The sequence below is a fragment of the Notamacropus eugenii genome, chromosome 2 (genome assembly GCF_028372415.1).
Source record: "Notamacropus eugenii isolate mMacEug1 chromosome 2, mMacEug1.pri_v2, whole genome shotgun sequence".
NCBI lineage: Eukaryota > Metazoa > Chordata > Mammalia > Diprotodontia > Macropodidae > Notamacropus > Notamacropus eugenii.
In genome coordinates this window covers 379,517,504-379,541,861 of record NC_092873.1, presented here as the reverse complement: position 1 = coordinate 379,541,861, position 24,358 = coordinate 379,517,504, and the positions used below count along the sequence as shown (strand labels likewise).

The window sequence follows — 24,358 nt, the reverse complement described above, 5'->3', positions numbered from 1 at the left end:
AGGAACACCCTGCCCTCAGTTTGCAATTTAACAGGGGAAGACAACACAAAAGTTGCTAAGCCAGAGGTGGGGTGAGGGGGTGCCAGTGCATGAGAGGGCAGTGGCATAGTGGAGAAGTCAGTGGGTACAGCTGAGTGGGAAATGAGATATCTGAGGATATGTGTGTCCTGCCCCCACCCTATCCTTCCTACCCCCTTAAATGGAGGTTGAAGAGTTCATAACTCTACCCTCCAGGGATCAGGAGATACTGATGGAGGTATGAATTCTAAGGCTAATTGGATCTTCTAAGATGATGAAATTTCATAATGATGAGTTTAAAGAAATTATATTCTATTGGAGGTGGCAGTGGTTCAGCTTCCCTGGCACATGCTGCCTCCTGTCTCTCTTTCAGCTAGGTTGGCCTGTCTGTGAGTACCAGTTGGTTTGCAGGAGATGAGAAAGATTGATCTCCTTCTCCATAGGATTTGTGCTAAGCTCTAATCTTTCTGAAGTTCGGGTTCTTAATTTTCTGTTTATCTCTTGTTAGATTTCTCCCACTATTATAATTTTACTTTATTTTATTCTCTGCAACTTGATTAATTTTTCCTTAAGTCTTTAGATGCTGTGTTGTTCATAGTTTGTGTATGTGTAAAAAATACAAATATATGTGTGTATATATGTATATATATATTCACATGTACTTGTTTATATTATTATATAATGTTTTTATTATTTATTTAAAGTATGTGTATTTATCACAGGTGCCTTTAAAGATAATGTAGTTTCCTAGCTTGTCTTGTTTTTTCATGTCTATTTTTATTGTAAGCTTATCTAAAATTTTGATTTCTACTCTTTTTTTCTTTACTTTAGCTAAGGCATAATAGATTCTGCTATAACCTCTAATTTCAACTCTATATGAATCTTCCTATTTGAAGCATATTTCTTGTAAACTACATATTGCTAGATTCTATTTTCTAAACCATTCTGCTAATCTATTTTGTGGGCAAGTTTAGCTCATTCATGTTCACAGTTATGACTGTTAAATTTATATTTCTTTATATCTTATCCTCTTGTACTTTTTCTTCTCATTGCCCCTACCCTCCAATTTACAATGAAGATAATAAAGATTGTAAAAGACAGGAAGTTTGCCTAATACGTCTGTTCTATAAATAATGTCAGGTTTTTACTTCCTTTCTCCTGTTCTCTTCTTCTTCCTTACCACCAGTCACAGGTTTTTACACTGTTTCTTTCTTTATTTTTCTCCTTCTCTTTCCCCTCCTTTTACTTATGATTGTTCCTTTACCCATCCTTCCTTTTAAATCCCTTTCTTCCTTTCCCTGTAGTTACCCATTGAGTTTAATGTATTAAATACCTCCCATGTTCCAGACTCTGTGCCTGACATACTGGGGATAAAAATAAAAGCCAAAGAGAACCCCTGCCTTCAAGGATCTTACAGTCTAATGGAAGAAGACAGTACACAAAAGGAAGCTCAAAAAAAGGGAGGGAGCTACTCAGTGTAGGGACAGTGTGGATGGTGATGATGAAAGAAGTCCAAAAACATCGTAGCTGGTATGAAATGAGGAAAATAACTGTACTGAGCCCCCTCTTTAAATAGATGTCCTAGAGTCCGTGGCCCTGACTTAGTCCTAGAGGTTCATTCAGAAGGCCAGAGGGTACTAATGAGATGCAAGTACCAGTTAGATTCAATCTTGCAATGTAATTAGATTTCCCAATGATTATTTTCCTAGGAAATGAAGACATGATGGAGAGTTCCAAAAAAGTATAAAGCAGTGCGGCTACTGGGTAATGGGGAGAAAAATTGAACTGAGCTTCTTCTTTAAAAAGTGGCCCTGGAGCCCATGACCCAGTCTGCAGGCAAAAAGTCCAATCAGAGGTGCAGAGGACATTGATGAGATATGACTCAGGAAAATAAGAATTTAAATCCTGCCTTAGATACTTGCTAATAACTTTGTGAGCCCTGAGCAAGTCACTTCCTCATCTGTAAAATTGGGATGATAATAATAGCAACTTTCTCTTAGGGTTAAGGATAAAATAAGATAATATTTTAAAGTTCTTTACAAACCTTAAAGCACTGTATGAATGCTAGGTACTGTTGTTATTGTTCTGTGTAATCCTTTAAGATACTAGGGTTTTGAGAAGATGCTCATTATTTCTCCCACTCTTAGCTTGTAGACAGTTCATCTTCATATAGTCCTTTCCAATTAATCAGATGTGCATACCTTCCTATGTTTCTCTTGCTTCCTGTATTTCAGTTTGTGCACTCACTTCTGGACTTTTTCAGGAATGCTTAGCAATCATCTTTCATTAAAGTTCTTTTTTTCCTTCTATATAGCAGTATACTCAGTTTTTCTATATAGCTTCTTAGGCTATGAACATTTATCTTTTGTCTTTTGCAGTATCCTGTTCCAAGCTCTCCTCTTTCTATTGACAGATGCCAAATCTTACATTTACTTACTGCAACTCCATGGAACTTGAAATCTTTCTTTTTGGCTATTAGCTGTATATTTTTTTTTCACCTAAAGGCCCTTAGTTTTGCTTATGACATTTTCTGGAACTTTTTGTTGCTGTTGGATTCTATTTTCACTTAGCCCTCTAGTTCTAAGATATCTAAGCAGTTTTCATTAATGATTTCTTGAAATGTGGTATGTATGTAGAATTTTGTCCATCTTTTTAGATAGTCCAATTCTTGATTATCTCTCCATCTGTTTCAACACTATATTTTCTGCTTTATTTTCTTGTGCTTTTTTATTTTGTTCAATCTTTCTTGTCTCATAGAATTGTCATTTTCTCTTTATCCTATTTTAATTTTCTTTTAGGATATTCATTCTCTTTGTCATGTTCTTCTACCCTACCTATTGCATTTTATACCTCTTATTTCATTTCTTCAACATACTCTTCTAGTCCTCGTAATCAAGATATTCTTTTCTCTAAGGCTGTGCTTGGATTTGTTGTGAATTTACTCTTTTTCTGAGTTTATTCCTTGGACTTGTCTCAGTCCAAGCTTTTGTGTCTGTCCAATTTTGTTTTTACATACTCATGTGTCCTGCCTCAGTTTCAGGATTAAGAGTTTAATCCTCTCGATCCTGAATTCAGTGACTAAAAACATTCACCACTTTCTTCAGGAATTGTCTGGCCTTGCTTAGTGATTATGATTCAGGCCTATGCACCTGAATGTTAAGTTGTACTTTGAACTGTTGTGTGGATAAAGTACAGACATCCTGGAAGGTAGTCCGACCCTACCTCTTAACCCAGATGGGGATAAGGCCCCTGAGTCACTCCTTGCCATGCTGGAATCTGGTCTAGCCCCATCTCTTGCCATTAATATGAGTGAGACTTCTAGGTTGCCCGCAAAGGGTGCTGGTCTGCCCCATTCTCCTTCTGTGTTACCAGGTTACTTTGTATTATATCTCTCATCTACTCTGTCTGATGTCTACTGTGTACTTTACATGATTCTGATAGTCTTTTCATGCAGTCATGGACTGAGTGAAACATATTACTTTTTCTCTTTTTGTACTCCTTTATCATTTTTTATTCTTATTCATCTTTTTAAAGCATTATTCAGGTACTTTTGAGTAAACTGGCCTCTGCTAGGTTCTCAGTGTCTTCCCTTAATCATGCCAAGGAGCCTTACGTGCTGAAGTTGAGATGGAGTTTGGCAAGGTGATATTGTGGTTTACAAATGCCCGAGAGTTGGCACAGTGGCTTGGTTCCTTACAAGATAAGGTGAAGAAAATTCACTTGTTAGAGCCCAGGGACCAAGAGGAGGGGAGTCTAAATCATGGGAGCAAGAAAAGGCAGAGTATAGACTTCATGATTTGGAGATGGATAGAAAATACTATAGTATTATTATTCTGGACAAGATAAAATAAAGATCTAATATGAAAGATATTGTGGAGATAGAAACAAGATTTGCCAACTAATTGGATATATGAAGTGAGGGAAATTAGGATTTGAGGATGACACTGAATTTGCAAACATTAGTTAGTGATCAGAAAGACTTTGGTGCCATGTTCAGAAATGGGGAAGTTCAAAAGATGGGGTATTTAGGAAGAAAAATAGTGTAATGAGATCTTTGATATAGTTTGTAACTCATCCATACTTGCACATCCTTTTCAGCTCACTCTCTCCCACTAAAAAGAAAAGGGAGGAATGGAAGGAGCAGGTTAGCAAAGATATGTAGAGTATGGGGAAGCAGTACAGCAAGCTCCCTCCCACAGTTACTCCAGCAAAAATCTAGGAAGAGCACTAAAGAAAGTGATGATTGGGAAATCCAAGAAGAAACCATAATAGGATATTTTTTTTCTGTCCCAAGTCAGCACAGGCCATACCTTGAGGCCTGCAGGTACTGAAGAAGGAATCTGCACAGAGCTTCTAGCATGGAAACTTGGCTGGATTCTACCTATGTGTATGGACAGGAAGTTGGAAGAAAAGGTAGTTGTGTCATTCTGAACCTGAAACAGAGCTACAGATTAAGTGCAAACTTAGATTGCCATCTGCTTCTGAGTAACCAGATCAAGAACTTCAACTAGGCATGGAGCTACAGCTCTGTCATCCAAACCCTAGAGCAGGATCTTGAATTCAGCCCGTAAACTTGGTCTGGTCTGAAGCTGAGTAGTCAGAGTAGGGACCAGGAATCAAGTTCAGAATTCTGTCACATTAACATTGTTGCATGATAGATTCAGTCCGCAGACTCGGGCTTGAAGCTGAACCTGAGTAATCAGACAGGGACTGTGAAGGAAGGATGAGTCTTACAACTCCTTTGTTCTGATTTGAGAACATGATATGAACCTTTAGATTAATACTATCTTCTGGAGCTCTAACCAGGAGCAAGCTTGAAGTGATATTTCCTCGTCTAAAACTGGGGGTGGTGGAATCCTGCAAATCTACCAGGAGGGCAGTGATCAGAATTAACATCCTAGAGCAACAGGCACAAAAACTTACCCATGTAACAAATCCCTACAATTAAATCTACCAAACAGAAGTTTATGGCACAAAGAGACAACAGAAAATATAAAAATGAAATCAGGAGACTTTTTTAAAAAGAAGAAAATGTAAAGTATCTTCTATCAAAAACAGTCCACTTGGAAAGCAGATCAAGGGGGGGAAACAAAGTCTAAAAATTATCAGACTAACCGAAAAATCATGACCTAAAGAAACCTCCATATCATATTTCAGGACATCACAAATGGAAACCACTTAGACTTAGTAGAACCAAAGTACAAAGTGAAATTAGAAAAAATTCACTAGTCACCTCTGAAAAGAAATCCCAAAATGAAAATCTTAGAAACATCAGAGCAAAAATTCAGAGCTTCTAGGTCAGGTTAAAGAATACAGCAACCAGCTAGGAAAAAAAACAAAAGAATTCAAGTACCAAGGAGCCACAGTCAAGAATTACACAAGGTTTGGCAGTTACCATATCAAAGACACAGAGCTAGGAAGGAGATTTTTCAAAAGACATAACATTACAGCCAATTAGTAACTTCTAAAAATTGAGTTTAATCCTTCAGCTGGGGAAAATGGGCCTTTAATGAAATATAAGATTTCCAAGCATTACTGATTAAAAGAGCAGAGCTTAGTAGAAACCTTGAAATACAAATACAAGAGTCAAGAAAAGCATAGGAATGTAAATACATTTGAGCATTTGAAAGGGTTTACACTAGGATAATATATTTACATGCTAATAGGCAGAAGAGAAATGTGTCTCTTCAGAGCCCTAAATAAGACAGAGTTCCTAGAAGTCATTTTGTTTTATTTGAATAATCTTAAAAGGAAAAAAAGAAGGGGAAGGCACAAGTAATGCACTAAGGATAAAAGAATTAGGAAAAGTCAGAGAACTTACTATGTTAAATAATTGTGGTGAATATTTAATAAGCCTTTTTAAGACCTAACAGTGCTAAAGACACTGTCACCATACTTTTTTGTAAAAAGGAAATTAAAAGGCAAAGAGAGGAAAAAAGTATAAGAAAGAAGATGGAGCAAAATAAAACAATTAATGATCATAATTGTAAATGAGGAGGTATGCAGTGGTTTCAGCAGCAAGAGCATCTTCCCAGTTTTGAAGTGCCTGAGTTGTGCCTCTTTTATGAGTACCTTTCCAAAGCTGCCAAAGTCACAACCTATAGTGACTGTGTGTGACTGAAAGAACATAATGAAAAAGCAGTCCTACCAGAGGAGACGTAGCAGGACTTTGAGTGAGAAGTGTGCTATTCGGGTCCTGGAAAAAAATGACATAGAGAAGTACATACCTATATCAAGAAGAAATTTGCTAAATATAAATAACCCCACTGGCACCGTGTTATGTGCAGTAACTTTGACAGCTATATAATTCATGAAACTAAGCACTTCATTGATTTCTACCTGAGCCAAATTGTTATTCTTCCATTTAAGTCTAGTTAGAACCTGGAGTATTCTTTCTACCTAAAGATCCATTCAAAGCACAAGAGCTGTAACCTAAATTCCAAGTACTAGGCACTGAAAATCTTCAGCCTTGTCATGGGAACGCCTTCATCTTTAAGCCCTCATTGTGTTTTTGTTCTACAGGACATCCTATGTATTAGTGTGTTATGTTTATAAAATAGTTTACAAAACCAGCTTATGTTTGTATTTATTTCCTATTCCATATTCCATTCTTTTGACAAAATCCAGCTCCTCTTTTAAAAATAAACTGTTGACTGAAAAAAAAATTAAACTGAATACTAATGAGAAGGATTTAGCCTTACAATGGAAGAGCATAGCAATATGTATTAAAAAGTAGGCTCCAACAATATATTTATGGAGAGCACATTGAAACACAAAGATTCACATAAAGTTTTAAAATAGATGGCTGAATGAAAAACTGTTTTGCTTATGCTAAATTCAGAAAATCAAGGAATAAATCATCTCAGACAGGGCTACAGTAAAACTACATTCTTAAAAAGGATAAACTGGGAAGCTTATGCTTAAAGGTATCACAGGCAATGGAATTTCTATCAATACTAAACATATATACACCAAATAACATAGCTTCTAAATACTGACAGGAAAAATTAAATGAGTTATAGGGAGAAATAGATAGTAAAATCATAATACTGGAGTGTCTCAACATACCCCTTTCAGACCTAGAAAAACATAATAAACAAAGGCACCAAATAGAATTTAGGAATGTTAGATATGAAAGATGTTTGTTTATTCATCAGAATAGATTATGTAGTTAGGACATAAAAAACTCACCAAAAAATGTAGAAAAACAAATATTAAACATGTTCTTTGTTGACTACAATGTAATAAAAATTAAATAAAGGACAGTGAAAGGAAGAATTAAAGATTAATTGGTGACTCAACGACAATTCTAAAGAATTAGTGGGACAAAAAATACATCCTAGAAACAGCGTAAATTTTTGTCAAAGAAAATGACAACAGTGTGACAACCTACCAAAACATTTAGGATTCGGCCGAAGCAATCTTTAGGGGAAAATTTAAAGAGATAGAACAAATCAATGATTTGGGCATACTAGCTAGTGAGAACATTTATTAAGCACTTACATGTCATTGCAGTATATGATATTATTGAGCTAAACGCTAGGGATACAAAAACAAGGGGGTAAAGATGATCCCTACTCTCAGTGAACTTAAATCCCCAGTAGGGAAAGACAAACCATAAAGGGAGATGGAAATCAGTCAGTGAGGAAGAAAAGATGATGGTCCAAGAAGACAGATAAACATTGTGGAGGTAGGCAGAGAGCAGTGTGGTGGTGGAACAGAATATGAGGTGGAAATGGGGAGTGAACAGTATTGTTGGACTTTCTCATGATACAGTGATTCCATTGAGGGACTTAGTTAAGTCACTGATGAGGCTCTCAACTTGGAGTTTAAAAAAAGGGGGGGGGGGGGAAATAATTTTTAAAAACCAAGCTAAACATTAAAATAGAAATTCTGAAAATAAAGAAATAAACAAATTGAAAGAAAAAAATTGCATTGAACTAATAAAACTAGGAACTGCTTTAAAAAAATCTGTTAACTAATTTGGTATTTCAGAAGAAGAGGAGAACCAAAGTACCGATATCAAAAATGAAAAAGGAGAAATCATACCATGATGTAAAAAAATTTTTTGAACTATGTTACCTCCACTATGCCAAAAAACTGACAAATGAAATAGAGTAGTATTTATGAAAATACAAAATGTCTTGATTAACAAATAGAATATTTAAATAACTCAGTCTCAGAGTGGAAAAACATTGAAGAAGTCATAAATGGAATCCCAAAGAAAGGTTAAAAACATGGGCTCAAATGGGCCATTTCAGGGAAAGGAGCAATTTGAAAAAAGTTAAGGAGTTAGAAAAGTAGAGCCGGAGTAAATGGGCCCAATTAATCCCAGTAATTATAGACTTGGCAAAAGTAGGAAAAGATTGGATCCTACCAAATTTTTGTGTAAAGCAAATATGCTCTTGATACCTAAACCATGAAAAGTCAAAACAGAGGAGGGGGGAACTGTAGACCCTAATGAACATCGATGCCAAAATTTTAAATAAAATATTAGCAATGGTGCTATAGCAACATGTCACAAAGATTATACAATATAATTAGGTTAGAGCTATACCAGGAATGTAGGGTTGTTGCAGTAATGGGAAAATTAAACTAAACTTAATTGTCCATATTAGTAACAGAATGAAAAATCATGTGATTACATTCCTAGATGTAACTTTCTGATAAAATACAGTACAAATACAATGCCTGTTTCTGCTAAAAGCACTGAAAAGCATATTCATGCACATTTCCTTAACGTAATAAGTAGCAATTATTTAAAATCAAGAGGAAGCATTATTTGTAATGGGTGTCTAAACTAGAGAACTTTTCCAGTAAGATTAGGGGTAAAATGAGTATATGCATTAGTACCACTGCTATTTTTTTCAATTTTTAAAAATTATAATGTAAAACTACTGCTATTTTTTAAATTTAATTTTTTTGTTACATTTTGTTTGAAGCTGCTACCTCCTTTGCTTCCACAGTCCCTTCTTTTATTCCCCACCACAAACCAATCAGAATTATAATCTGTCTCCATTAATTCTGGGATCTCATTTTATACTTGCTGGTGTTTCAGGTGTCTAGATACATTACTTTGGTTGATTCATTATAAATATGGAGCTCTCTGCATTTTACTTTGACGCAGCAATTCCAGCAATAATAATAATAGCTAGAATTTTAATAACATTTCTAGTTTTGCAGAGCACTTTACAGACATCTCATTTTATTCCTACAACAATCCTAGGAGGTAGGCACTGTTATTATCCCCATTTTACATATAATGAAACTGAGTTTGGGAGAAGTTAAGTGACTTGTCCAGGGTCAAATAGCAAGTATCTGAAACTGGATTTAAACTAAGGACTTCATTACCCAGGTCCAGCCCTTTTTCTACTGTCACAGCAACTAGGTAACTTGTGAATAATAAAACGATACTATGGCAAAATCTATTCAAACCTTGGCATTTCAGCAAAATGCAAGTTCTCTGGTAGCACAGAAAGGATGAGGGCCCTCTGACCAGACAGGGTAGCCTTATGTTTGTTTACCTTATATTAGAATCAACTTAAGCTTAGCAGATTTGTCATTGAGTACAATTTTCTCAACTGACTCACATTTTACTTAATTATATTTTATTTTAGAGTGCTATTCGATTTTCAGTTACTTGGCCAATTTGCACATCAATGGTCCTGCCTAGTTCAGTACTCCTAAGAAAAAACTAAGTATTCTTATTTCGTTAAAGAATTCTTTTTCTCATACAAGAATATTCTCAATTTTGTAGGATCGTTTTGGGGATACAATCTGATTTCCCTTTCTTTCCAATGCTGGACTCCTTACTAGTTAGCAAACAATTATTAAGTGCTTACTGTGTGCGTAGCACTATCTAAACCCTTGGAATTCAAGAAAAGCAAAAGCAGTTCTTGCCATCCAGGAGTTGCCATTCTACTGGGGAAGATCTGTAAGTGACTAGGTGCATACAACATATATGCAGAATAGATAGAAGGTAATTTCTGAGGGGAAAGCACTAGCAGCTGTATATACTAGGGAAGACCTTGTGCAGAAGGTAGGGGATAAGAAGAGTTTTTAAGTAAACCAGGTAATCTTGAGAGGTAAGAAGGAAGAGCTTTCTACCTGTGGGTAGAGCCAATGCGAAGGCATGAAGATAGGAGACTTGGGGTATCATTTGCAAAGAACAGCAAGTAACTGGATTGTAGAGTCTGTGAAGGAGAGCAGAGTATAAGGATGGAAAGGTAAGAAGGAGTCAGGCTTTGAACTGCTTTGATGCCAGAGTACTTTATAATTGGCTCTGCAGGTAATAGCTTACCACTGCATTTTACCAGGTACAAAGGTGATAGGATCATCATGGTTTAGGAAAATCATTTTGGTAGTTGAGAAAGGATAGATTGGAGTTAGGAAAGCATTGAAACAGGGAGACCACAACTAAAAGGCTATTGCTATAGCCCACTTGAGAGAGGATGGGCACCTGAACTGGTGCAGTAGCTATGTGAATAGAGAAAATAGTTATGTATGAAAGATGTGAAGTTAAATGTCAAGATTTAATAGGGCCATTCACTCTGATTCCACTTTCCTAACTCCTTACCTTTTTTTCAAATTGTTCCTTTCCCTGGAATGGCCTCTGTGCTGTGATCTCACTTCCTGGCTTCACAAATAATGATAATAATAACTAATATGTATAGTACCTGCACTGTGCCTAGCACTTTACAAATATGTGAAATCCAACCCATCCTTAGTGACTCAGTTCAAAAGCCTTAATTTTTATGAAGCTTCAATCATCCCATAGTCAAAAATACTTTTTCCTTCCTCATAGTTCTGATAGCATTTTGTTTGTATCTAGTGTACTTACCATGTTTTCTTTTGTTTATCATATTCTTCCTATTCAGTTTTATACTTAATATGTTTGTGGATTGTGTTATCTTTATCTTTGAATCTCGTTGGGATAATAAGTTTATAAGAAACCATATTAAAATACAAGGCAAGTTAGAATTAAGTTCAAAATTGTGATTTCTACTTCAAAATATCATTAATGTCAGTCCTTCCTCCAACAGTGCAAATTGTAATTCATACATACCTTCTTACTCTGTGAATCTCTTGTCCATGTCCTCCCGAAAGTCCTCCAAAGATTTCAGCTCACTAGATGTTCTTTAGGTCTTTTTTTTTTAGTCATTGAATAAATTTTCAAGAAGTACTCAGGCTCTCCATCTTGCTCTTCTTTCTTGTTTCCTGACTGGCACACATCTTTTTTTGATTATACATTTTCTAGATGATATCTTGTGTGCTATTTCTTGTACACAAGTCATAATTGGTAATATTCAGCAGTTGACTCACCATATAGAAGAAATAGACTTCATTGTGTTGTGTTTAAAATCTGTCAGAAACATTTTATTCATATTACAAGCAATTGTAGAGAAGCACCAGTCAACCAGTTTTTCATCTCAAAATGGGCTCTACTTAAAGCAGATTCCAAGTACCATTTACAAAATGGAAAATCCACAATATTACATAAATGGAAAAAAATACAGATAAAAATACAAAATATGGGGATCTCTTTTATGGTTTTGTATCATTTCTACTGATTACATGGATACAACCTTGGCAACATGGTCAGCAGTTTTGGTTTATCAGAAAGCCAAGGACAAATGTCATAGTTCTTAAAATACTTAGAAGGCCCTAGATTATTTAGGCTTCCCCATTCCCTCTTTTTGTGCTTTCCTAGCATAATAGACAAAAAAAAGAGAGAAATAAAGTGGCATAAGGGATAGAGAGCTAGTGTCAAAGCCAGGAAGACCAGGGTTCAAGTCCCATCTCTGACACGTAATAGTTGTGTGGCCTTGGGCAAGTCACTTAACTTCTTATCTTGAAGTAACAGACTATGGAGGGCTGGGAACTGAGAATTGGGAGATTGGGTGTAGGCTACAACGAAAGGCCAGTTGTGAGAGGATTACTAGAATGGATAGATGCCTCTGGCAAACATCAGGGAAAGTTCAAGGATAGTTGGGGTGGTGGGGAGGTTCCAGAACCTGTACCCTGTCTGTATCAGTAGTGCAATATAAGAATCTTGAAAAGGAACAGTTAATGCTTACTTGTGATGAGTTGTGCTTTTGTATTTTCCATTTCTGCCTTACATTTATTATGGTTTTTTCATAGGGCCCAAACTGAATCATCTTCCTCTTTGGCTTCGCATGGTTTATACTCTATAAAATTTCTCAAACTTATGATGTAATTTTGCTACTCCCTCTTTAGTGGTGAAACTGCCAGCTTTCCAAGCTCACTTTCCTTTCTTCATAAGCCAGTTTTAAAATATCTTTTTTTGCCCAAGTGTGAATCTAGCTCTTCCTACCTATAACTACGTGATACATTCTATATTTCCTCTCTTTCTATTTCTCTTTTGCACACTCAAATGATTCCAACTAGACATAAATACATTGCTTCAGTTTGTTAACCAGTTTATTTCAACCAACTTCATACTGGCTAATGTTGACAAGTGAATCAATATCGATAGAAATGAGAAGGTGCATTTCAGGCACAAGATAAACAGCATCTTCTGATATCTCGTAGTACTTTATTTAGATGAATCTTGTGAAACTGAAAATATACTTCTTTATATGTCTTTTATGTACTTGTCTTACCTCTTAATAAATTGTAGTCTCCTCGAGGACATCTTTCTACATCTTTTTATCTCTATCTCCCTCAGAGACATAGCTTGTATAAGAGTGCTTTGCACATAGCAAAATAAGATCCCAATGAATATTTAAATAGCATGGGCAAAAATATGAAAGCAGGAATAAATAAATCATTTTCAAGAGGGCTGTAAAGATGCCAGCATAACAGAATAGTTGTTAGAGAAGTAGTGAAAAATACATTTGAGTAGTCATAGAGCAGGGCCTTTGAATATGGAGGGCTTTGAATCCTTAATGGAGTTTAGACTTGATGTCATTGACATTAGAGAACTATTATAAACTCTGGAGCAGGTGAATGGCAGAACACATAATGGTATTTATGAATATTAGTTTAACAGTAACATACAGAATATTTTAAAGAGAAAGGCCAGAGTCAGAGAAGTCAATCAGGAGGTTGTAATTCAGGTATGAACTACTGAGGAAAAGGGATAGGGTATTAGCAATGGGAATGGAGGTAGAGAAGCAAGTCTGATACACAAACACACACATTTTAAAGGCTTTAAATCACTTTATGACTAAATGGATATGGAATATAAGAAAGAAGTCAAAGATTACCTTATGATTTGTTGCTCCCAGGCATTGTCTTAAATTCTTGCTCTCTTCTGATGATGTAATGCTCTCTTCTGCATTCTTAGGTCTGTCAATGGAGTCTACCGAATTGGACTCTATGCCCTGAAAGATATGCCAGCTGGTACTGAACTCACTTATGACTACAATTTTCATTCCTTTAATGTTGAAAAACAGGTAATAAATCCAAAGAAGGGCTTACTTTTGGTTTTGATATCCAGTGAGTGAATCCTCAATATATTATAACTAACATTGTCCATAGAGTTCTAAAGTATTTGGGCAGTATTTGCTTGGCCTTTTACCTATCACCTGACATAATAAGTCATTTGGATCTTTTTTGTAAAGAACCCTAAGAAAAAATGTTGTTGAGTCTGCTTTAAATGCTCATTTGTCTTGTTGGCAATCAGGAAGTTTTACTAAAGTTTAACTTTTCTCCTTTTTGCTATTATCTTAATAGTGTTCTTCCCTCAGTGGAGATAGAAAAAAAGAATTACTTTTTCTTATATTGAAATTCTTTGTTAACATGGATTATTTGTGAGATGACCATCCCCCTCAGGTTTCTTTGCTAGACTTAAGATACAAGTTAAATATTCTTTGCTTTTCCTTCAAAGCAACTTTGTAAGTGTGGTTTTGACAAATGCCGAGGCATCATTGGGGGCAAGAGTCAACGTATGAATGGACTCACCAGCAAAAACAGCCAACCTGTGACCGCACACAGACGTCCTGGACGGTCAAAAGAGAAGAGGAAATCCAAGCACAAGTTGAAGAAAAGGGTGAATATTGATCATAATGGCTTCCCTAAAGAGCTGCCTAAAGCCATTGTTGGAATGAGGGAGGGACACCAGTAGAGCAATTTGAAATAAGTTTCTGTTTCATTAGAGGATATTTTCCTGTTTCTCATGTTTTCTCCCCAAGGTCTAACCCATCATTTCATTTTTTCATTCAGAGAGGCCATCTTTCTGAGGAGCCTAATGAAAATGTCAGCACCCCAACCAGAATGACCCCCCAACTGCAAATGAAGCCAATGTCCAACCGCGAAAGGTAACTGGCAATATTTTTTTTACTTTATAATCAGGAGTCTATGTTTTCTACAGTATATATATATATATATATATATATATATATATATGTATATCATTTAACATTGTTAATAAGCATTAATAGGTACTTATTCCCTTTCCTAATGATATAGAATCAGAGCAACAAAACAGGTATCTAGAAGTTCTTGGATACCTGCAGAATTGCATAGTTAGGAGGAATTTCAGAGGTCATCTATTCCAGTTCCTATTCAGAACATGAATTCCCTCCACAACATCCCTAAAAAATGGACATCTAGTAATCTCTTAAAGGTCCTTCAGTGACATGAAATTCATTCCCTCCTAAGGCATCCTATTCCATTTCTGGTCACCTGTGGTTCAGTTGGTAAAAATTTATTTTTTTCATTATTTAATTTATTTATTTTCAGTTTTCAACATTCACTTCCACAAAATTTTGAATTTCAGATTTTCTTCTCATCTTCCCTCTCCCCCCACCCCAAGATTGCATGTATGCTGATTAATCTTTCATCCAATCTGCCCTCCCTTCTATCACTTCCCCCATCCCCTTTCCTTCCATTTTCCTGTAGGGTAAGATAGATTTCTATAAGCCATTCCTATATATCTTATTTCCTGCTATCATATCAAAACAGTTTTTAACATTCATTTTTAAAGCTTTGAATTCCACATTCTTCCCTTCCCCCCTTCACATCCACCCTCATTGAGAAGGCAAGCAATTGCATATAGGTTATACACATGTAGTCATGCAAAACACTTCCCTAACAGTCATATTGTAAAAGACTGTATTTCCCTGTATCCTGTCCTGTTTTCCATTTATTCTATTCTGTCCTTTGACCCGTCCCTCTACCAAAGTGTTGGCTTTCGGTTATCCCTTCCCCCAATCTGCCATCCCTCCTGTTATCCTCCTCTTTTATCCCCTTCCCCCCTGCTTTCCTGTAGAGTAAGATAAACTTCCATACCCAATTGAGTATATGTTATTCCCTTCTGAAGCCAAATCTGATGAAAGGAAGACTCATTATTCCCTCTCATCTTCCCTTCCATTGTAAAAACTCTTTCTTGCCTCTTTTATGTGAGATGGTTACTATACTCTTCTTCTCCCTTTCTCCTAGTACATTCCTCTCAATGCTTAATTTTCTTTTTTAGATATCATCCCTTCATATTCAGCTCACCCTGTGCTCTCTGCACGCCTCTCTCTCTCTTTCCCTCTCTCTCTTTTTACAGATATATATGTATTCCCTCCAACTATCCTAATACTGAGAAAGTTCTCATGAGTTACAAATATCATATTTCCATGTAGCAATGTAAACAGTTCACCTTTAATAAATCCCTTATGGTTTCTCTTTTCTGTTTACCTTTTCATGATTCTCTTGATTCTTGTATTTGAAAGTCAAATTTTCTATTCAACAATGGTCTTTTCAACAAGAATGCTTGAAAGTCCTCTATTTCATTGAAGTTCCATTTTTTCCCCTGAATTATGCTATTCAGTTTTGCTGGATAGGTGATTCTTGGTTTTAATCTTAGCTCCTTTGACCTCTGGAATATCATATTCCAAGCCCTTTGATCCCTTAGTGTAGAAGCTGCTAAATCTTGTGTTATCCTAATTGTGTCTCTACAATACTTGAATTGTTTCTTTCTGGCTACTTATAATATTTTCTCCTTGACCTGGGAACTCTAGAATTTGGCTAGAATATTCTTAGCAGTTTTCCTTTTGAGTTCTCTTTCAGGAGGTAATTGATGGATTCTTTCCATTTCTATTTTACCCATTGGTTCTAGGATATCAGGGCAGTTTTCCTTGATAATCTCTTGAAAGATTATGTCTAGACTTTTTTTGATCATGGCTTTCAGGTAGTCCAGTAATTTTTAAATTACCTCTCCTGGATCTATTTTCCAAGTCAGTTGTTTTTCCAGTGAGATACTTCACACTGTCTTCTATTTTTTCATTCTTTTGGTTTTGTTGATTTCTTATATTTTGTTGATTTCTCAATTTCTTGATTTCTCATAAAGTCATTAGTTTCCATTTGTTCCATTCTAATTTTTAAGGAATTACTTTCTTCAGTGAACTTTGGACTTCTTTTTCCAATTGGCCCATTCTGCTTTTTAAGGCATTTTTCTCTTCATTGGCTTTTTGGACCTTTTTGGCCATTTGGGTTAGTCTAATTTTAAAGGTGTTATTTTCGTCAGCATTTTTTTGGGGTTTCCTTCAGCAAACTGTTGACTTTGTTTTTTATGATTTTCTTGCATCATTCTTATTTCTCTTCCCAATTTTTCGTCTACTTCTCTGACTTGATTTTCAAAATCCTTTTTGAGCTCTTCTGTGACCTGAGACTAATTCATATTTTTCTTAGAGGTTTTGGATTCAGGAACTTTGGTTTTGTTGTATTCTTCTGGATGTGTTTTCATCTTGCTTGTCACTAATGACGTAAGAAAATACCTCTTCACTGAAAAAGTAAGAATCTATAGTCTGTTTCTTTTTCCCCCATTTGCTTATTTTCCTAGCCACTTAACTTGGCTTTTGAGCTCTTTGTTATGTGGAGGGCTCTAGAGGCTGGGACTGGGGCTGAGCAAACCAAGCACCCCTCTCAACTAGGTGAGAGACCCTTCCCGCTGACCTTTGAAACTGTCTTTAGCATTTGTGAGTTGAGAAGTCTGGAAACTGCAGTAGCTGACAGTGAATCAGTCCCAGAAGGCCTGCTCCGGCTCTATCTATGTTGGTGTGGCCCATGCCAAACTGTGCTCCACCCCCAACCCAGTGTGATAGACCCTTCTTGTTTACCTTCCAGATTGTCTTGAGCTGGAAATTTGCTTGTCTGTCATTATGTGGCTTGTGCTGCTCTAGAATTTGTTTAGAGTCATTTTTTTGAGGGGTTTGGGGTGAGAGCTCTAGCAGGTCCCTGCTTCTACTCTGCCATCTTGGCTTTGCCCCTTGGTAAAAATTATTAAGTGCCTGCTACGTACCAAGCACTACGTTAAGCACTAAGAATACAAAGAGAGATAAAAGTCAGTTCCTGCCCTCAAGCTCGCAATATAATGAGAAACAGCAAACAAACAAATATGTACAAACAAGCTATACAGTGCATAAATAGGAAATAAGTCATAGAAGGATGGCACTAGAATTAAGAAATTGGGAAATGGTTGGGAAAATCTTCCAGTAGCAGATGGGATTTTAGTTGGGAATTGAAGGAAGCCAGGAAGCCAAGATGAGGAGGGGAGTATTCCAGGAATGCAAGACAGCTAAAGAAAATTTTTCCCAGAGCCAAGAGATGGAGGGCTTTGTTCAAGGAACAGCCAGGAGGCTATTCATTGCTGGATCTAAGAGTAGATGATAGGTAATAAGATATAAGAAAACAAGAACAACAGTGATGGGGACGGGGGATGATAGGTTACGAAGGGCTTTGAAAACCAAAAAGAGGATTTATTTATTTGATTCTCATGGCAATAGAGAGCCACTGCAGTTGATTAAATAGGGAGGTGACATGGTGCACCTGAATTTTAGGAAAAACAACTGAGTGGAGGATAGACTGGAGTGGGAAGAGATTGGAGGCAGGGAGATAGATTATCAGGCTTTCATAATAGTCTAAAGCATAAGGTGATGAAGGATGTTCTAGGGTGGTGGCAATGTAATAAGAGAGAACGGGGCATATTCAAGAGATATTTCAGAGGTGAAATCAACAGGCCTTGGCAGTAGATTGGATGTGGAGGATGAGCCACAGTAAGGAGTCCTATGGTTGTAAGCTTATTATTACTAGGTTGTGAGCTTAAAGGATGGAGTGAATGAATTTACCATCTATAGGAATAGGGAAAGTAGGAGGTGGGGAGGGTTTCAGGGGAAAGATGGTAAGTTCAGTTTTCAACATGTTTAGTTCATATCCAGTTTGAGATATCTGAAAGGTAGTTGGAAATGTGAGATTGGAGGTCAGCAGAGAGGTTAGGGTAGGATAGGGAGATTTGAGAATCATCAGTCTAGAGATGGTAATTATGGGAACTAATGAGTTCGACAAGTGAAGTACTATAGAAGGAAAAGAGAAGAGAGCCCAGGATAGAACCCTGAGAGACATAAATGGTTAGAAGGTATGACATGAATGTGGATCCAGTAAGGAAGATTGAGAAGGGGTGATCTGATAGGCAGAACAGGAACCAGGATAGAGCAGTGTGCTAAAGACCTAGAGAAGAGAATATCCAGGAGAATATGATCAACAGTGTCAGGGGCTTCAGAGAGGTAGGGGAGAATAAAAATTGAGAAAAACCACTGGATTGGGCAATTAAAAGATCACCGGTAACTTTGGAGAGAACAATTTCTGTGGAATGATGAGGTTAGAATCTATATTGCAAGAAGTTAAGAAGTGTGTGAGAAAAGAGAGTGGAGGCATCTATTTTAGACAGACTTTAAGGAGTTTTAAATCAGGAGCGGATTAAACTGAACCAGTAGATGGGGAAAAATTGAAAGTAACTAGTGGTGTGGGGATGACAGAAGAGGCAGTCTTGTGGAGGAGAAGGGATGAACAAGTGATGGGGGTTAACTTTGGTAAGGACCTCTTTATCATGTGAAGACAGATGAAAGAGGAAATAGTAGCCAAAGACATCTGAATGATGGGAGATGAAAAAGAGTGAGCTCACAGTGAATGAACTCATTTTTTTCTGTAAAATATGGGTCAAGATTCTCAGCTGAGAGTGTGAGAGGAAGGATAGCTGTGGGAGGTTTAAGGAAGGATGAAAAGGATTCTTGGGAAGAGTCACTGTTGAGAGTGGGCTAGTGAGTTAAAAGGGAATTAGAGTAGGATTGCCTGGGAACAGTGAGCCAAGTTGAGGTTGTATAACATAAATTTTTAGTGGACTCAACCAAAACAGTTGTATGATTTTCTCTATCTTTGTTCAACAGTGTTTGTGTGTTAAGGTGTCAAATGGTCGGAGCTTTCTTGGTTGGGCATAATCACAGATATGGGGTCGGAGGGGTAGGGATTCAAAAAAGGATAACAGTGTAGAATTGAATTGATTCACCAGGGAGTCAAAATGAGAAGAAGAGAGAGTGGCCACTGCAGGGGAGATGGCCTGGAAAATAATTAAGGAGCGAAGGGATTAGAGGTCATGGTACCAATGAAGAGTAGAGTTTGGCAAGCGAAGGCAGAGAGAAAGGTGAAAAGCCAATAGATCATGTTTGGATAGGAGATTTTCAGAATTTTTAAACATAGAGGTGATATGGTTTGTAGATGATGGCAAGATCAAAGGTATGGCCATCTTTGTGTGACTGATTTTGGGTGGTAAATGAGTGGGTTAGAAACTGAGTGGTGAGGGTGTTTGAGGGAAAGGAGTGTAATGTATATATTATATCTAGTATGAGGGCAAAAGTTAAGGGAGGAAAGAAAAGTTAAAAGCCAAGTATTAGATTCATTGAGAAAGTAAGGGGGAGTGACTTTGGGGTCTGTAGACAATAACTACCAAAATTTTGAATATGTGGTAGAATTCAATATTGTATCGTACTTAAAATGAAGAGAGGTCACTGAGTTTAGGTAGGGAGAAAACATGCAAATGGCATTGGGGAACTAGGAATATTCCAGTTCTCCTGGCTCAACCAGTAAGCTAAGGAAAATAAGTTAATTGCAACCAGCACTGGAAAGAGTGACTAAGGAAGATTCTGTCATGTGGGAGAAACAGGTAAGAGCTAGTAGATGGAAAAAATGGGAGGGAAAGAAATTTTAAATGAAGGGAAGTTTGTTGCCTATGGAAAGGGCACAAACAGCAGAAGGGCTGGTTAGTATTTGATTTTAACTTTGGGAGGATGGTTGAGGGGGAAGGGAAGGAGGAATCGTGGTGGAATGGGAAATGGAGTTTGGATGATCTATACAGTTCAGTCACTGGTATGTGAAAAGTATGATCAGCTGTGAGAATGTTCATCACTGAGTGGAAGGCATCACTCATATTCCCGGTGGAGGTTGGGGAATCTGGCTGGAGGCAAGTGCCACATGATGTTGGAGGTCCCTTTTCACAAATCCTCTTCCCTCCAAATGCTGGAGATTAGTGGATCTTCTGAGATGTAAGTGAAACTTACATAATGGGAGAAATAAGCCCCATTGCCCACCATCTTCTCTTTCTATTTCCTCAAAAGACAAAGGCAGAGGATAGGTTGCCCTCTTTGCACCAAACATTCTCCACATCCCATTTGGAAGAACAGGCTTGGCAATAGGAGGTGGAGGTTGCCTTTCCTGATACAGATAGAAGCAATTGCTTTTGGGTAGATGGAAGACTCTCTGCTAGGCCTCTCAGAGCCTTCCCTTAACCTGAGGTCTTCTCACCTGAAGAGGCTGAAAAAAGAAAGAGAATTAATAACACTGGGCAAAAGGACTAAATAGAAGCTTAACTCCTTAATACAACAAAAAATAATTGAAACAAAAGTCAAAAGACTTCTATAAAATAAAGAAAAAAACAACTGATCTGGAGAAGAGATCATTTAAGAATCATTCGACTACTTGAAAATCAAGAAATTATAAAAGAAGATTGCCTAAATCTTGCAAAGCCAGAGGGCAAAGTAGAAATGGAAGGAATCTAACAATTATTTTCTGGAAGAAACCTCAAAATGAAAACTCTCAAATTATTATAGCCAAAATTGAGAGATTCCAGGTCAAAGAGAAGGTATATATCTCATTCTGAAGGAAAAGAATGAGAAAAAAGAGTAGACTAGCCTTATATATTAAGAAAATATACTTGTGAAGAAACTTGGGAAGCATAGCAGGAGAAAACTTGAGTAAAGTTCAACTAAAGCAGAAATAGGTGTAGTATTTTTATGGTACAGTAGAAAGAATGCTGGCTTTGTAGCCAGAAGTTTTAAATTTCCCTCTGCCACTTAAAATCCTTTCAGGTCACAACTTCTCTAGACCTCAATTTCCTTATCTGAAAAATGAAGGAATGAGGTAGTTGAGAAATAAGTTATAATTCTGGAGTAGAGCCATCATGTAGTAGTGACAAGGGACTTCATTTATCTTTACTTTTGCTGAAACTGCCAAAAGTAGAGCAGGCATGAAAAAAATTTTGATCCCCTTAATAATAATTTTCATCCTTCAAAAGGTGAAGGAATCAACATGGAGAATTTTTAATCAGGATCCAGTTCTTACCAATAAGGAAGACTTCTAGGGAGGAAATGGTGGGCATCTTTGGGGAGAGTTACCTATCTTAGAAATTATAAGAAGGGAAATTGACTTGGGGAGAACTGATTTCAGAAAAGGGATAATGAGATTTTGAGTTCTAAATTTCTTCCCCCTTCCTTTATTTTCCCCTCCCCAAGATGACATGAATCTAATGTAGGCTATAAATGTACAGTCATATTAAGCATATTTTCAGATTAGTCCTATTGTGAAAGAAGAATCAGAATAAAAGGGGAAAATGAGAAACAAAAAACAACAAAAATATAGAAAATAATATGCTTCTATCGGACTCCATAATTCTTTCTCTGAATGTGGATAACATTTTCCATCATGAGTCTTTTGAAATTTTCTTAGATCATTGCATTGTTTAGAAGAACTAAGTCTAACAAGGTTAGTCATCACACAATGTTTGCTGTCACTTAGCATCAATTCATAACATTCATTTCTTTAAAGTTTCAAGTTCCAAATTCTCTGAGAAGGCAAGGAATATAATATCAAATATACATATGATGTTATATAAAACATTTCCGTATTGACCATGTTGCAAAAAATAAAAAGTAAAAAACAAAAGAAACTAAAAAAAATGTATGCTCACTGTGCACTCAGAGTTCATCGGTTCTCTCTGTGGAGGTGGATAGCATTTTTCATTATGAATCCCTTGGAATTGTCTTTCATCTGTGTTGAAGAGAATAATAGCTAAATATTTCATAGTTAATCATCATTACAATATTGCTGTTACTGTGTACAATGTTTTCCTGATTCTGCCCACTTCACTCTGCATCTGTTTATGTCAGTCTTTCCAGGATTTTCTGAAACCATCCTGCTCATTATTTCTTTGAGCAGAGTAGGATTCCATCACAATCTTATACCACAACTTGTTCACCCATTCCCCCATTAACGTGCATTCCATCAATTTCCAATTCTTTGACACCACAAAAGGAATTGTTATAAATATTTTTGTCCATAGAGCTCCTTTTCCCTTTTCTTTGATCACTTTGGGATACAACTCCAGTAGTGGTATTGCTGGGGCCAAAGGATATACAGTTTTATAGCCCTTTGGGAATAATTACAGATTGTTCTTCAGAACAGTTGGACCAGTTCACATCTCTACCAACAGCACAGTATCGTACCTATTTTACCACATCCCCTCCAGCTTTGATCATTTTCCTTTTCTGTCATGTTAGCTAGTCTAATAGGTATGAGTATAACCCACTAACATTTTTTAAATACCCAGAAAATGGAAGCAAGAGCAGCCCATAACAGAGGAGAAATGAAAAAGAAAAGCATAGTCCCACCTTTTCCTGCCCCAAACATGGAGAACTTCTGGCACAAAGAAGAGCAACTTTCCCTTTAACTTAATACCTTCCATTTTCTGCGGGATCTGTCCCTTGAGGGAAAAAGAAGAAAGATAGTGGGGAACAGAGCTTCTATCTTATGCTGTGCTGTCTCCTGCCTAATCTCTCAATATACCCCTTTCTCTCCTCTGACACTATCACCACTCTTGTATAGGCCCTCATCACTTCATGCCTGGATTATTGCAGCAGTACACTGGATCTGCCTGCGATCATCTCGCTGCTCCAGTCCCTCCCCTATTCTGATTTTCCTAAAGCACAGATCCAGTGTCAGCCCTCTACTCAAAACCTGGTGGCCCTCTGTCACCTCCAGGATCATAAAAAAAAGATCCTATTTGGCATTTAAATCCCTTCATAATGTATCATCCTCCCCTCCCCACCACTGCTGTTCCAGTCTTCTTATATCTTACTCCCTGCCACCTACTTTTAGATCTAACTTGTTTCTATGTATTTGTTTACTTATTGTCTCTCCCATTAGATTGTGAGCTCCACAAAGGGCAGGGACCGTCTTTTGCCTCTTTTTGTATCCCCAGTGCTTACGACAGAGCTAGATATAGTAGATGCTTAATAAATGTTTATTGACTGACTTGAGTGGTCATAGAAGAATAGTATCAGTATATTCTTGTTATATAATATTAGAAGTCTTTTGCATGCATAGAATTTTTGCATATAGAAGAACAGTTATGGATTGGGGGAAAAATCTTTGTATCAAACATTTGATGAAATTCTGATGCCCCCATTCTATAGAGAATTTACCCATAAGTTTATAAACTCAAATATTTCCCCAGTATGTAAATGATCAGAAGATATAAACAGTTTTAAGAAGAAGGAATGCAGACTATCAACAAATATATGAAATAAGTGTTTTCCGTATCACTTATAATAAAATCATTGCAAAGTAAAACAACACTGGCATCACCTCAAACCCATCAAATTGGCCAAGATAATAAAAAGTTGAAATTATGTTGGAGGGGCTGCTTTCCACAAGACAGACTAATAATAATTAACTGTTGGTGGAACAATCTTACCAAATTTGTGCTCCCAGGAAGTCAGTTACAGAGGTGTCCTGTATGTGTACCAAACATTCACAGCAGTACTCTTGCTGTGGCAAACATGTAGAAACAAATTTGGAAATATATGAACAGATTATAGTATATAAATAATGAAATGTTATTGTGCCACAAAATACAAATACAGTGAAACATGGAGAGACTTGTGTGAATTGATGCAGAGTGAAGAAAGCAGAACCAAAAGAACAGTATACTCAAGAACTCTGATTGATGTAAATATGCCCTGTGCTGATAGAGTAGGAGGTACATCCATGCCTGTCCATCATGTCTTGACTCTTGATCATATGATAGGTGAAGACAGTACTAAAAAATGGCAGAATATTTGTGCAACGACAATGGCTATTGTGGAAGATGGCTTAACTCTTTCTAAAGGACAATGTTAGGGGTGTGGGGGGGGCATTATTTCTTGAAAAGTTATGGTTATGTCACAATAAAGTTGTATTGAGTACAATTTTTAAAAAAAGAGAAGTATCAAAAATGCTAAAGTTT

The 24,358-nt window shown here is 36.8% G+C and overlaps 1 protein-coding gene across 4 annotated transcripts in view; it reads left to right on the top strand.

Moving 5' to 3' along the window:
* ASH1L (ASH1 like histone lysine methyltransferase) overlaps positions 1 to 24,358 on the top strand; it is a 249,432-nt gene that overhangs the window by 204,494 nt on the left and 20,580 nt on the right. For all 4 annotated transcript variants that reach the window (XM_072637784.1, XM_072637785.1, XM_072637783.1 and 1 more), the window contains exons 13-15: positions 13,328 to 13,436; positions 13,871 to 14,032; positions 14,206 to 14,300. In XM_072637784.1, coding sequence (XP_072493885.1) covers positions 13,328 to 13,436; positions 13,871 to 14,032; positions 14,206 to 14,300 — 366 coding nt within the window. The remainder of the gene's footprint in view (positions 1 to 13,327; positions 13,437 to 13,870; positions 14,033 to 14,205; positions 14,301 to 24,358) is intronic.